This window comes from Haliotis rufescens, unplaced genomic scaffold (assembly GCF_023055435.1).
Source record: "Haliotis rufescens isolate VD_foot unplaced genomic scaffold, xgHalRufe1.0.p SCAF_3, whole genome shotgun sequence".
In the NCBI taxonomy this organism is placed as follows: domain Eukaryota; kingdom Metazoa; phylum Mollusca; class Gastropoda; order Lepetellida; family Haliotidae; genus Haliotis; species Haliotis rufescens.
In genome coordinates, this window is record NW_025964001.1 from 19255636 (window position 1) to 19271510 (window position 15875).

Here is a 15875-nt window from a genome sequence, read left to right on the forward strand (position 1 = left end):
TTATAGTGCTAGCCCACTGAGATACATGCCGCAGTTTAACATGAATACCCCACTCAGACTCAGTATACTGACTCCGAGCCGACCACTCCTTTTTTTATCACCTGAATGCCGAGTGCCAGATATTGTAGCAACAAGTACCATCTTTTAACGTCTTTTTGTATGACGCGGCCGGAGATCGAACCCCGGACCTTCCGCTCTTCGGGCGGATGCTCCACCACTAGATCACGGAGGCGACCGACTCTTCAGAGATTAAATACTGTCTGACTGGCATTGATGGTGTCTGGTTCTCCATGAATAACCAGATACATGCATCGCATGTCAAGCCAACCTCTTCCTCTGCTAATTAGAATGAAAGCTTGTGTTACTTATGCAAGTGCAACACACAACTATGTTTTCGTACATGGGATATCGCATGGGTTCCATGTGGGACAAAACATATAGCGAAAAAATGTTAAAAATGTATCGATCGTGAACATTTGGTGTGGTTTATATACTTGACTGTGACTATTGTTTTGTGCCGCAATAAGAATATTCAAGCTATATCAGGACAATCTGTCTTCAATGGAGTGTGTGCCAGGCAGACCATTCCAGTGGTTGACGCATGAACACGATCCGTACCATTGTGGTAAGGTGATATACAATCCGCTAGATTGCACCAGAAAAGGTACCTCTTGCTGCGATTACCGTCACTTTTACGACAAAAAAAACAAACATACGCACACAATAGATGAACGTGGGCTTCATACCCTTCTTTCCTCCATGGCATCAATTTACAAAGTTGCTTTTTCCAGATATTATATTTGTTACTGAGATGTAGTGAAATTGGAAATATACACAACTCTTTGGGGAAAGTATGTTTTTGTTGAAAATATGTTTATCTTTAAATCTTACTGATGTATTTTGTAAGGCAATTATCTGTATATTTTGTGAAAGAAATTCAACATTTCCTATTTCATTTCGATAACTGTAATACCTAAAATCTTCAAAACCATTTCCACAATTTTAAGAAAACTCGGCTAAAAATCTCGACCAAATATCTGCCTTTCATTGCCTTAGAACTTTCCAATTTCAAACCGAAACAACTTCAATATCAACTGAAATATAAGCCCTATTAAGTTACTATTAAGTTACAAGATCTTTTCTTCAGCGGGAGAACCGAGTCTGTTCGACGCCAGGTGTATTAATACTCGTCTCAAGAACTTCAAGCAGTTGTTACAGAGAGTGTCGGATTTACCAAAGACAGCCAGTTGTCTTCCAATGAAGTCCATATTTCCTGTGATATAAATGCCCTTTGGCGCAGTTTAAAACGCGAGGGATCAGTGACTTTGTCTCATGTACTTTTTTAATGCAAAGTTTGTCTCAAAAATATGTCTTGCAAAAAGTAACCTATTTAGATTGTAATTAATTTATTTCCGGTGGAAGCCATTTGCTCCGTGTTGGTACAGTGATAACTCGATGGAAAGTGTATTAGATCTCAAGTGAATGATTAATAGTAGTCCAAAAATTGCTTCGATGACAAAACGGTGAAGGCATTTAAGGTTAGAAAGAAATGGAATCAGTGGGTACACTGAAATTGTAACATCAAAGAATTGTGGAAAAAACGTTTGGATTTGTAAAAGCATTATTGTCGTCTTTTACTAAATATGAAGATATCTTTTATTCACAAGCACCTATAAATGTCATCTATGATGATAACAGAAGAGCCTTAGTGAAAAGGGAAATGTGTGAAGAGAAACGTAATTGCATTGATCGATGAACAGAGAACAGTGATGAAATAAATTACTTAACAGTTCTTGTCGAGCCAGTCAAATACACATCATTGTTGTAGGTAGGAATACTGCTAACACCAATTATGATCAAATATATTGCCTCAGTAATGACCCCACAGGTGGCGACCCTCCTTTCTACGTTCACGACGCCGGCAGCATGCACGGATTGCACGAGGGTGCATGTGCAAATGATTACTAGATAGCGAGCGCATGCGTGTTGCGTACAGTAGTGGTCCATTGGCGGGCCTCGGGTCAGACAACAGATCTGGACTCATTTTGCATGACAGGTGAGGTGAGGTGGGGTTTAACGTCGCCTTAACATTATTGCACTTATATAGCGGTGCGTTAGCATGGCGGAATACTCACAATGCACTTATTGTTATGAGAAGAAACAATCGTAAACCACTTTGAAGTGGCTAAATATGACATCTTATTTACATTTTGTTAAATCCTCGTAACAATTAGACATTTAAAAGTCAGTGACTTCTCGGACTTATCGGACGGTTGATATTTATAATTTCTCTATAATTTTACAAAATGACTTAACCTGTGAAGATCCAGGGTAGAGTAGGTCTTCAGCCTACAAAAGGCGACTACGCTTGTTGTAAGAGGCGACTGACGGGATCGGGTGGTCGGGCTTGCTGACTTGCTTGATGCACGTCATCGATCCCAATTGCTCATGATGTCAATCAATGGATTGTCTGGTCCAGACTTGATTATTTACAGACCGCCGTCATGTAGCTGGAATATTGCTGAGTGCGGCGTTAAAAAACAAACAAACAAGATGATTTATAATTGCGTAAGTTTTGCTTGTTAAAATACACGTTCAGAAAGGCCGGTAAATTCTTGGCTCAGAATCAACTGGAACAACAAAAACATGACGTCATCATAATGGTTTCATTCCAGTTAAATCTTCATGCTGAGTATGTCAAACTAAGACATAGGTGTTCATCCTTATTGTTCCAACTGCTTCTGTTCTGCTGGGCCCCGTTCCACAAAGCGAACTTAACGCTAAGTCTTTCGTAACTCCCATACTTTGTGGAAGTGGGCCCTGATATGGCAATGTTTGTCACAACACAAACGACCCGTGAAGATTCCGGGGTAGAATTGCTTGCCGTAAAAGGTGACTATGCTTGTCGTAAAAGGCGACTAACGGGATCGGGTGGTCAGGCTCGCTGACTTGGTTGATGCATGTCATCGATCCCAATTGCGTGGATCGATGCCCATGATATCAATCACTGGATTGTCTGGTCCAGACTCAATTATTTACAGACCGCCGTCATATAGCTGGAATATTGCTGAGTGCAGCGTTAAACAACAAACCAACAAACTAACCACAACACAAACTGTTTTTTTCTTAAGTGAACTGATTGGCCACAGATACCTGGTACGACACTGAAGTTTCATAAAGAATTGTAGATAGCTAATTTCTTTTATGGAGGTTGAAGATGAAAACCTCATCTATTCCGAACATGCGTGCGTGCGTGCATGCTGTGGCAAAGGGCAATATCATTTCCTTTATACACATATGACATACATATTTTGTATGATAAATTCCATTCTAAATGACGACGTAGATGCAATCGTTTGAGAAATAGGAAGCACGCTATGGAAAGAAGAGGTTCTGTGCGTGGTGAAGTTCTAAGTAATTGAACCAATTATATGAAAGTTGATTTCCCACACGAGATATATGTCGTGTGGAACTTAAATTTCACGAGTACGTTTTTTTCTAGAATCATTATTTATTCACCATATCTCATATTCAATAAATATTTCTACCATAATGAACATTTAACTGAGTTCTCATATTTCTGGTACAGTCGGTCACATATACTGAAAATGTTTGAAAAGTGACATGATTTACGAATTTATTTATTATGTATTCTTACGCACGTCTGTTTGCATGTGCAAACTGGTTCATGTGAGGTGAGGTTAGGTTTAACGTCGCGTACAAGATTATTGCACTTATAAAGCGAAGTGCTTTGACGCGTGCGTGTGTGTGTGTGTGTGTGTGTGTGTGTTGCTGCTTGTACTAGTCCGGACTAATGCCGATTTTATAGTGCTGGTCCACTGAGATACCATGCCGCAGTTTGACATGAATACCCCAATCAGACACAGTTTACTCCGAGCCGCCCACAAGACTCACAACAAAATAATTTCCAATCAATGGGTAAATACAATGTACTTGTTGTTTTATGAAAGGAGATCATCAAGATGATCTCAATTAATAAAGGATTAAAATAAGTAAAATAAGTATATATAAACTCAGAAATTCAATATAAAATCATTCTTCACCATGAGACCTAAGTGTTCAGAGTGTCAGGAGGCGGTGTACCGTCGTCAGCAGTACATCTCTTGTGATGTCTGTGATGAATGGGCACACAGATATTGTACTGACATATCAGACGGCTTCGTCTGTTCTAAATGTAGAGATCAGCCCATACACGAGAGTACTATCATAGAAACATCTCAAGTTGCTGCAGCCATCACATTTGATATGACTTTAGAGAGCACAACAGTAGAGATCTCTGCAGCTGTAACTGCGCCAGATTTATCCCACATAAATATCTCAGTTCCCTTTGAAGATGATGAAGGTAAATGAATTGATCCATTGTGAATGTGTAAGCATAAATGATGTTTGAATAAATTAAAGACTGATATATCTTAACGTTATACTAATAACTGCTTGACCTTAATTAACTCTAAATCTTATATTACAGGAAGCAAAGAAATCCTCCAGTTTATTGGCGGTCCAGCGTCAGAAACAAGAATAGCACCTGTCCTGCTACCATTAAACAACATAATGAGAAGTTCACACCTGGTAAACGCGGTCACAATCACTCCTCAACCCCTGGCGTGTTGATCGATGTTCGGGTTAAAACTCAATTGTTTATTACATTAATTAAGTACTTAAATGAACTCACTGTACATTGTATAATGTTAAGGCTAGTTAATGATGTTTAGTTAATGATTAGATGTGTCAGTTGAGTGATTGTTTGTTTTAACTATATAACTATTTACAATAGGTCAAAGACTTGGCGCGTGGCAATCTGTTCTGTTGTTGAAGATATCATCAATGAGAAACTGAATGATTACCAGTCCCCTTTATATATATTTTATTTTGTTTAGACTGCCTACACTGGTAACAACGATGAGCACTTACATGAGTGTGTCACCAAGTTGATGGCCTTGCCCTTTCTACCCAATGAGCACATCAGACGAGTCTTTACTGAGATCACCACCAAAGTGAGAGACCAAGGTCGAGCTCGCCAGCTCACCGACTGCGTTGAGAGGCAGTGGATATACAGTACCAAGTATCCTGGCAGATCAATCTCCCGCTTCAACCAGTCGGTGACTACTAACAACAACGTTGAAGGTATGTTTATTTTATTTTATTTCAATTAACAATTATTGTTGTGAGTCAAAACTTCGATATTGATAATCATGTTTAAATCAATAGTTCGCTTTATGAATTCATTTTGATTGCATATCTTCTTTATTCATAGGTTGGCATAGACGCCGTAACACCAAGTGTGGTGAACAGGAGCTAACCTGTACAGATTGATCTCCGCCCTTCACCGCGAAGCAAAGCTGCTACCTATCCAGACCACAATGCTGCAGGAAAGAAGGTGGACAAGCCACGCGAGAAAAAACGCTACTCACAAACAATGTGACATGTGCTAAATGTTATCGAGACAAAGTGTAAAGTTTTATTGAGACAAAAGTGCAAAATGTTATTAAGACAATTGCAAAATGTTATGTTTATGTTGTTATATGATAAATTGTTAGAGGCAAAAAGTATTTTTGTCATTTTATGACCAGAGGACGTTTTCTCTAAACACATCGCACGTTTTCTCTCAGTACAAAGGACGTTTTCTCTAACGCGGCGTTCGTTCTCTCTAATTGACGAGCGGCCGTTTTCGCGTGCGGACGTTTTCGCTATAACCGCAGAACACAACTATGCCCTCATTGGTATTTTTTTTGGGTGTAGGTGCCACGGCTCTCAGAAACGACAGGGTGTATGAAATATCTACCACAACAATATTATACTTTCTACATTCGGAACTTGTCGTCATTGTTCGTTTTCGAGATACATAAATCAGATATCCTGGTTTGAATACTTCGCTCACACGTACAGAGACAATAGAAGTCTCGAAGCTGATTGGCTGATTGGAAAATTCAGCTGACGCGACCTCCTATTGGAGATATCAACGCAGAGAGGTGAGATATTATCTATCACTTGTGTTCACAAAATATGACTATCCTTGCTAAAGTGTAGCCTTGGGCATTTGGGGAAATAAGGTAGTTCTTTATATCAGTAAGAGGTATTCTTAGAACACGAAGAATACATATACGTGTAGATTTCATATTCATAATTAAATAGTCGACAAAGTGTCTACAACAATGTCATCAATGTTAATAGATATAACACACCAACGGCGCTGTTACTTTACGTCTTTAAGCATGACGCAGCCGGGCAGACGCTCTATCCACTAAACCACGTAGGCGGGCCACAGCTGTTGAAGGAGAGGCTTAACGAGTGTGTATTTGTGTTCTTTTAGATTTCTTTGTTGTTTAACGCCACACTAAGCACTATAAAAGTGCAAATTGGATGCGGAAGATATTGCTTCCGAGCAATAGCAATAATTTTGTGATCATGTTATAAACTATATTAAGCCCGTGAAGTATTCAGTCTTCAAGAGAAAGTATTTCATGTGGAGGTCAGAGAGCCCCTTTAAGAACATGTGTGCGTGCGTGCGTGCGTGTGCGTGTGCGTGTGCGTGTACATGAGTACGTGTATATTAATCCGGATTAATGTCAGTTTTATAGTGCTAACCCACTGAGATACCATGCCGCAGTTTAACATGAATACCCCACTCAGACACAGTATACTGACTCCGAGCCGACCAGTCCTTGTTTTAGCCCCTTAATGCCGAGCGCCAGACATTGTAGCAACAAGTACCATCTTTTAACGTCTTTTGGTATGACGCGGCCGGAGATCGAACCCCGGACCTTCCGCTCTTCGGGCGGATGCTCCACCACTAGATCACGGAGGCGACCGACTCTTCAGAGATTAAATACTGTCTGGCTGGCATTGATGGTGTCTGGTTCCCCATGAATAACCAGATACATGCATCGCATGTCAAGCCAACCTCTTCCTCTGCTACCTAGAATGAAAGCTTGTGTTATGGAAAATTAGATACTTATGCAGGTGCAACGCACAACTATGTGTTCGTACATGGGATATCGCATAGGTTCAATGTGGGACAAAACATATAGTGAAAAAATGTTAAAGTAGCGATCGTGAACATTTTGTGTGTTTTATATACTTGACTGTGACTATTGTTTTGTGCCGCAGTAAGATTATTCAAGCTATATCAAGTACCATAGTACCATCTTTTAACAGACAGGTTTATTCAGTATTATGTACATTTTGTGAGTTGATAACATCAGTCATTAACATTTCAGATTTACAGACATTATTCAAGAAAGAAAGATATGTAGATCTTAAACTAGAATAAATACTACCAAATGCGCTTACATAAAACGCATTTTTGGAAATGACGCGACGGGATCGAACCACCGACCCCCTGCTCTCACGGCTGGCGCTCTATCAACTAGACCACGGAAGCTGTCCCAATGTTAGTAATTGACAATAAGGATTTATGTATTGTGCAAAGGAGTGATTAAGAATATACCTTGATATGGATTGGTATGGGCATTTATCACAGACAGGAATCGAACCTGGAACGTGGGTGAAACCAGACAATGCTTTACCACTTGGGTACCTCTCAGACACCTAAATGCGATCCATGACGACACCATGGTGTACATCTTACTCGAGACCAGCAAGATGGACTCTACTTCTTTCTATTAATGCATACTGTTCTCCTCAACACTCTCAACACTTTCCCCAGCAGAGACCAAAAAGAGAATTATCAATTTTAATATTATCTAATTGCCCTTTTGCACTGTCTAGGGTTTGTGTAGGCGCGTGTCATTTCAATTCACCCGTACTTCAGATTGCAATCAACATAGCGACCTTTTGATGATAACTGTGGCAGAATACATGCTACGCAGAATTTAGATTTTAAATCGATGCTCAAAGTACAACGCGCCACTAATTCGGTTTTCACGTTAAACGACAAGAAATTACTTCTAGGTTCTCTGCAAGTGTGAGTTCGTGTCGGAAATAAATCGTTACAGTCGTATTAAGGAATAGCTGATAAATAGCAGTAACGATCCCAAGTTAGAAATAAGGTTATCACTGAGGGATAAAACTGTTCAATAGCTCTGTTGGTTTGACAGGCTAAGCCATGTAATCAATTGATAAAAAGGACAATGCCAAATTTTCTAATCCTTTAATGCGCTGTTTTCGCTCACCTGTCGATAAAATATTTACGGCATTCTAGTTTTTCACAATTTCAAACTCGAATACTTCGTTAGAATGCATTTCACCCAATTCAGAACGGGTCGCGGCTGCTCCAACCGTGTTAAACAATGCTCTAAAGGTATAGCCCTGTATTAATGAGGAGGGAGTCGACAGGGTGTGCTGTTTGACCCTACTATATCAACAGCGCTGTAACAAAGCACAGCTAGGGGCAATGGTGGTCGAAAGTGTAATATTGAAATACGTCGCCCAAACTATCATTATGTGTGGGCATAGAAATATCGCAGATATGTGAAAACGCAGGGAATATATTTTGTTAAGCTTTTTCGAACATAAAACCGTAATATTTGTATAAAGGTTGATAAATGTTAATTGGTCCGCTGGTTGCACTCGCCGTCCTAAGTCCGCCGTGAATGTTTAATGTTGGCACAGATGGGTTGAAAACACCTCCTGGTCACACACAAGCCTTACAATTGACACATACACCTATCTACTTAGAAAGGAAAGAATGACGCACACGTGAAAGAGAGCCAAAAATAAAATGTATCAAATATGTATAAATAGAAATACGTTTCAGTGTATGAATGTTTTTATCATTAAGTATTTTATGGAGTGAAGTATTCTCACTGACACAAATAAATATCTTTATCAGAAGAGAATATGATGCTGTGAATCTAGAGATGACGCTTTGAATCGGTATGCCACTGCACGCTGCTTTCCGTCGATACAGCAAGGACTAATTTCCGTCGGATGTTAAGATTTGATAGTGTCCTAACACAATGACGTGGTGTCACATTGTGCTAACAGCAACATAGAATCTAATTTCCCCAGCCACTTTTATTTTTACTTCACCGATTCAAGTTCCCTTGACGGGACAAGGGGTGGGGGGATTTAACTTAAATTTCTTTCGTGACGGACATTTTTTATAAAACGTATCAAGCATGGATTCCACTTCACAATAGAAAGCTTAAATGAAACTTTTTAAAAATTATCCCTTTTCCATAGCAAATGTTTGATTGCGAACACCGTACACGCCACTGTTTTGCCACTGAAGGCGATTCTGAACATCATCCGAGTTACAAAGAATGCTTTTACTCTCTTCATAAGAAAGAAGATCAAACAAACGAGCACTTGTGGAGTTCCGGACAAAAAGTAGTGTTCTTTTTTAATTCGGCATCTCGTGTAGTTTTTGCCTACGGCTAACAGACAAACTACATGCTCCCCCGTTGCCGTAAAACAAAGCCTTATTGCACAAAACTTAAACCCAATTGGGATTCCCAATAGTCTTAATAAAGAACTTTGTGTTTTTGTTTTACGTACAAGAAATTCCTAATCAAGCTTCTCCGACAGAATACTGAAGAAGAGAGTGAGAAATCCCGGGTACTTAGTTTGGTATGCCATATGCCCAAAACAGAAATATTCACACACAAGATGTTACTGAAATGTAAGAAAATGTTTTTTTCTGATGGAAGTCTGTATCTTTTCACTTTTTAATTTCACTCAAACCCTTGTTACCAAGGATGCTGCGGCTCGGTGGTACATGATTCGGAAGTTCCTGATCGAAAAAAAATCATGTTTCTTTTGAGTTACATGCTCTCTGTGAACCTCTTATTTTTCTATTTCTAAAAGAAACAAGTGGAACGTTGCCTATTTTGTATTTAGATGAGTGAGTGAGTTGGATTTAACCCCGCTTTTAGCAATATTCCAGCAAAATCACGACGGGGGACACCAAAAATGACATATTTAGATGAAAACAAATATAATCTCTAGTGATTTAAATGGAGGCACTAAACACATTTATGTTCCTTAATTTCACAAAGGTATTCCATAGACTTCATGGATCTGACTAAGTTCATTTCCCATCTTTTTAAACATTTCTCTTTACGTATATGTCATTGTGTATCATTGCAAATTGTAATGGTTCCTGTTTATTAAATATATTTCTTGTTTCATTCATATTTCTTATTTTCTTTGAGTACTGAATACGGGCTTTATATAATATTAATTAATTGTCATGTTTATACATTTATTCACGATGTTGCTGGATTTACCATCCCATAGAACAGACACTAAAACACCCATCTATTGGCACAGCAAGACGTTTATTTCTCTGTAATTAGGGTTCAGTGTTTGTTAACAAAATTCATTTAAAATTCTGACCTGGAGATTTTCTCTAATGCATCTGTTAAACAGTGCCAGACGTAACGAAATTAATGGCTGACGCCGTTACAAAATGACGATTTCGAAACGATTATTGCTCAGAAACAACAGGAAAAACACCGATGCAAGATTTGAGAAATTTGCCCCCTCTGAGCAATTAAAGAGTTAATCATGAACTAAAATCGCTCAGTGGCACTCGAAATCTTCTTCTTGATTTTGATGCCTGAATTATTTGTTTTGTTAGCCCTAAAATTGATGCGTAAAAAGATACGGACCTCTCCCCCTGGGATCAGCGATTTGAAATGAATTGCATTTTTATATGGTGCTGCAACTCCTACTCTCGGTGTCTTCGTTATTTCGGGCCCAGGTCCCTTGTGCTTGGTCCAATCAATGCATGGAGCGGCCGATCGGGCAATCAAATCGGAATCTATCCAATTGCTTCAACCATAAGACGGTTCAAAATGACAGCCGGCATTCAGGAGACTCCCAAGGGAACAAAAAGGGATGAGGAAAGAATTGCCACACAATCTCATTTCTCCTGCAAGTCTCCAGCGAGGAGGACATGACCCGAATTATCATGCTTCGCGAAGGCACAAGCCTACGCCTTTACGCGCTGAAGACCATGCCAGAGTTGCTGGTAAAAAGCCATGGCCTTGCGGTGTCACTTGGTAGCTGCCTCACACATGCCGGAGCTCGCCTCATCTGTTGCGGCACTACTCCATCTCTGAAGAGTGACGGGAAAATAAATACACCACGTTTATAACATCATCGTAATGGAGGTCGGGCTTAGAGGTACTCGCATGGAAAAAAAAGTGGTCCCACAGTGCTTAGTTGGTGAAGAAACGGAGACATTAACGGGCATGTGTATTGGAATAAATGAGGTCTGTTGGATATGTGGTTGAATGTAGGCCGTGCCGGGGATAATGACGTGCTGTCGTGCCAACTAGCTGTTTCTCTTCGATAAAAAAGGCGATTTTGTTACCAATGTGCAAAGTTGATTTCACACATCAGTTCCTGGTGTTATGTATGTATTGGCTTAATATCGACGGACCTGGATGCGAGGCAACTCATTTGAAACAGCATTTGACATTTTTTTTAAATGAATTTGAAATAAGCCGTTAATTCCAATTCTTTTTTTAAAGATAAAGGATGAGCAGGAAATATCATTTATTTGATTTTTATCTGCCAGCTAACCTCTAAACCTGGTATTATTGATAAGAGAGTGGGCCTCATGCATGTTAGACGCGTAGTATATAATTAAAATACACTTGCACTGACATTAATTCCGTACTAGGACAAGTTGGTAGTTCTAAATGAGGGAGACTGACATTCTGATATATATTCAGTCCAGCGTGGTGAGGGAATAAACGATGGAGATTAATGGGTATTTCGCTAAATGTATCACTACTGAGATATGACAAGATAATGGGTAGTGTCCATCGAAAACAAGGATGACACGTCATAAGAGCACAGACGAATGAATGCCAATAACATGAATAGTAATCATCTGACAGCGATTTCTGTGTTTACTCTTTTCGCGAACACCTGGTGTCATTACTGATTTTCAATCATCCATTCATATAATTTTCAACGCCCAATGGAATCTGTTTCGGACGGCAATCGAGACTGGTTATGCCCTGACTTTGACGTTTTATACTCACGTAACATTCAATTTACTACAATTGATTGGTAAAAAACATGAACTTACGCTCGAAGCACATTCATCTCATTGGCTTCGTCATTATATTGTTATGTGTGCACAGTTATCCTACCTTGTGTTGTGTAAATATATCATCATGTATATATATGTATCCTTAAAATGTGTCATACGCCACGAGTATAAATATCGTCTCTCCCCCGTCACGAGATAACACATTATATTTCCCTCGACACATGGAACATCCAATTGATTATATACCTTTGGAGTAGTTATCTACCGGAAAATGAAATTATTTCACCACCCCTTGTAATTCGGATTTAAAAAGTAGTTCCCTGTTTGCAGTTTCCTAGAAATAAACAAAAGTAACAATTAATATTTGAGGTCACTAAACTTCTTTATCACACACTTGGATATGATTATATGCAAAATCAGCCTCAACAAAAATATTCTTGAAATCAACGAGACCGCTGTTCGAAGCGAAATACACGCTGGACAAGTAAAACCATGGGGGGTTGCGAAACGAACAGTCTCGATTGACGAGTTAAATGAGAAATTTAGTTTATAACGAACACAATTGCAAGAGAATAACAAACGACAAGAAGCAAAATTGACTCCATAAATGACCATCTGTCATTATTTTGCCTTGTCATTGTGGAACTAACATAAAAATTGAAGTCAACAGTTTGTGTACGGCCAAAGACACTTACGATTAAGGGAGACAATTTGCCTGGAGCTAACTCTTGTATGACAATAGTTCCGCCAAAGTGTTATATTCACTGCAGTGAAATATCACTTTTCTCAACTTCAGAGAACTCAATCTTTCACATCGAAGTATATTATATTAAATTCATGTTCTTCCAACTTCTAAATACAAACCATAGACTTCATTATTGTTATCACCTATTTGTACTTATTAACGTAAATTAACCCCTTGTTAAATAAGAACATATCTCGTTATTGCAAGCAAGTCTTCCATGTTTAGATATTAATTTTAACCTTGCGAAAACGCCACATAATCCTTACAATACTTATGAAGCGCTGACTGGTCCTAGGAAAGATAATGTTCAAACAAACGACAAAAACCACTTATAAATTGTTTAAGGTCACAATGACTATAAAGCTGTATGTATAAATAGATCTCAACGCAGTATCTTCAGTAAACTGATCTGTGGCACATAAGAATTTGAACTCGGTAGATGTACTCGCCTAAAAACGCCACTCCAGACGGAATCTGTAAACTTTATAATAATAGTGATGTCGAAGATGAAGTTTTGTTTCTAGCTGTCAGTAGTGGTGACTCATATTTGATGTATGATGTATGAAACTTAACATCTCAGATACATTCTACATGTAGGAAGGTGTCCACTGTCAACCAGATCCTTTCATTGAGTTCATTGTACGATTCCGACTATATCATGAGCATGTGTTAAAACACATCTGTGACGTCATTCTATTGTTTGAACGCACCATTATTTTTCAGGAATGGAGAGTTGCTTGTCAACTGTACATTTTCTTGAAGTAGCATTTGAATTTTTCAAATATTTTCAACTACATAATATTTTGTCAAAGTGTAAAAGTAGGGATGAGTTTTAAGTAGGGGAATATCCTCGTAACTCCCCATTCCTTAAAAATAATGGGCCTCTGCTCCATTATTTTTAAGGAATGGAGAGTTACTCGGACATTCCCCTCTACATAATGAACCACTATCAAATAGTGATGACACCAGGTGTTCGCGAAATGGCAAGCGTATCTTCTCCACGGGTGTCACGGGCAAGTGTAAACACAAGTCATGTTTGCCACTGGTGCGTCAACATTGGAAATGTTCTCCACAACAAATTGAAAGCTTTACAAAGGGCTTGAATGGTGTAACCCTGACCAATCCGCTTTTGAGCAAGAGTCGTATGACGCTCTTTGACATCTTCGTGGCAAGAGCATGCTCGATTGTATCTCAAAAGTTGTGAAATGTAAACATCAAAGACTGGAGCTGCTTGAATAGTACTCGACAAAAGGGTAAGGTTGCCTATTGGAAAATCTCTCATCCCTCTTGTCATACAGATTTGTAGGTAATCTAATTTTGGCTATCAGATGTATAGACTACACAGTGACAATTCTGTTGTCCGCTTGATATACTTGCAATATTATGTTTAAGTAGGTCTATAGATATGTACTTTACGCAATTTACGCAAGGTAGAACATTTAATATATGTACACTGAATATATGGGAGACGGTTACTTTATATATATAATTTGTGACACAAAAATAAAATACGATTCTTTTTCGTCTGTATAATCACACACTAAAGGCTTTTTAAACGTACCCAAAGTTTGGATCCAGCACACCAGGATTGTTGTTACACACAGGGCCAATGGGGCGGTCGGGTAGCCTAGTGGTTAAAGCGTTCGCCGAAGACCCGGGTTCGATTCCCGACATGGGTACAATGTGTGAAGCCCATTTCTGGTGTCCCCCGCCGTGATATTGCTGGAATATTGCTAAAAGCGGCGTAAAACCATACTCACTCACTCACTCACACAGGGCCAAAAAAAGAATCTAATTCTTGTAGGTAGAACATTTAATATATGTACACTGAATATATGGGAGACGGTTACTTTACGTAAACCGTAATATTAACCACATCCCGATCATTGTTGGTACCAGATATGTTCCATTTTGTCTTATTGACCGTTATTTAGTCTGTGCCCGTGATGTGACAAGACAAGACCACTTACTGGGATAGGTTAGAGCCGATGCCCCGAAAAATGATCAATGCTGTTTAAAACCCCAGTTCTTATACATGATAATAAATTAATATAGCATTACATTAGTGGCGTCACGGAAAAGCACGATATATCAATATTACTTTTAGAAGTCATGATGATATTATAAACGGCAGCTATATGTCAGATTTATTATGCGGTTGGTGAGAACAGCACAGTATCTCACTATTGATCCCTTCAGTAATTAGTATATAACACTGTGGCACATTACAAGATCACAATCCCTGCAATGATGTTGTACAAATGATGATTTATACGCATGGATATATCGGGTCATACCTGAATACATCGTAGTTAAAATACAGTCCGTCAGACATAAAAAAAATACTTTCATTTGCTAGTCGGAAATGTTGGTTTGTTGTTTAACGCCGCAGTTTTTCAGCTATAAGACGGCGGTCTGCAAATAATCGAGTCTGAACCAGACAATCCAGTGATTGACATCATGAGCATCGATCCACGCAATCGGGATACAGGTTAAAATGTATATTTATGTACAATCCACACAACTAATATATGTCTAATGTATTGCAAGAACTCTAGAAATATTCCCCAGACAAACATTCCCCATGCTATTTCATCACGTTTGGAATAAGTCACTTTCAAACTTCATGGACACAGTCGAGGAACATAGTCTTTTATATTTAAGCACCTTTTGGATTACACGGAATTATGAGACGTCAACTTAAGAATAAACAGTCTCATATATCAGCAGGAACAGACTAAAAGGCAAAACAGCAATAAAAAATATATAAATAATGCCTGAAAATCAGTGATGACTTCAGGGGCTCGCGCAAAGGAAAAGTATGTCCCGCCCCACCGGCAGCACCCGCCAGTCGCACATTTTGCATAAGAACGAAAGTATTTGTTGGCGTCAGTGGTGGCGACGGGAGCCTGTAAATAAAATACTCCATCTCATGAATAATTCATAAATAATTCATTTATGAGCATCCATTCCAAACATTTGGCCTGGAAATACACAGCTGCATATTCCAATATCATTTTACACAGGTGACGTTGCCTGTAGGCATAGAATTCAACAATTCGAAACCCTATCTGCCACACATGAGGGCATACATATAAATGCACTATTTCGTGCAGTGTATGCATACTCGCATCTGAT

General features: G+C 39.0%; 1 protein-coding gene across 1 annotated transcript; it reads left to right on the top strand.

Annotated features, from left to right (window-relative positions):
• Window positions 1–1914: 1914 nt before the first annotated feature.
• LOC124137088 lies at window positions 1915–5554 on the top strand. Its single transcript, XM_046503242.2, has 4 exons — window positions 1915–2056; window positions 4490–4590; window positions 4899–5145; window positions 5276–5554. Exons 1-4 carry the CDS (start codon window positions 2050–2052, stop codon window positions 5332–5334), a joined length of 414 nt encoding a protein of 137 aa, XP_046359198.2. The 5' UTR covers window positions 1915–2049; the 3' UTR covers window positions 5335–5554.
• Window positions 5555–15875: the final 10321 nt, after the last annotated feature.

Coding starts and splice junctions, on each gene's coding strand:
- LOC124137088 (XM_046503242.2), top strand. Junction 4,591..4,898: donor TAATGAGAAGTTCACACCTG/GTAAACGCGGTC, acceptor TATTTTGTTTAG/ACTGCCTACACTGGTAACAA. Junction 5,146..5,275: donor TACTAACAACAACGTTGAAG/GTATGTTTATTT, acceptor CTTTATTCATAG/GTTGGCATAGACGCCGTAAC.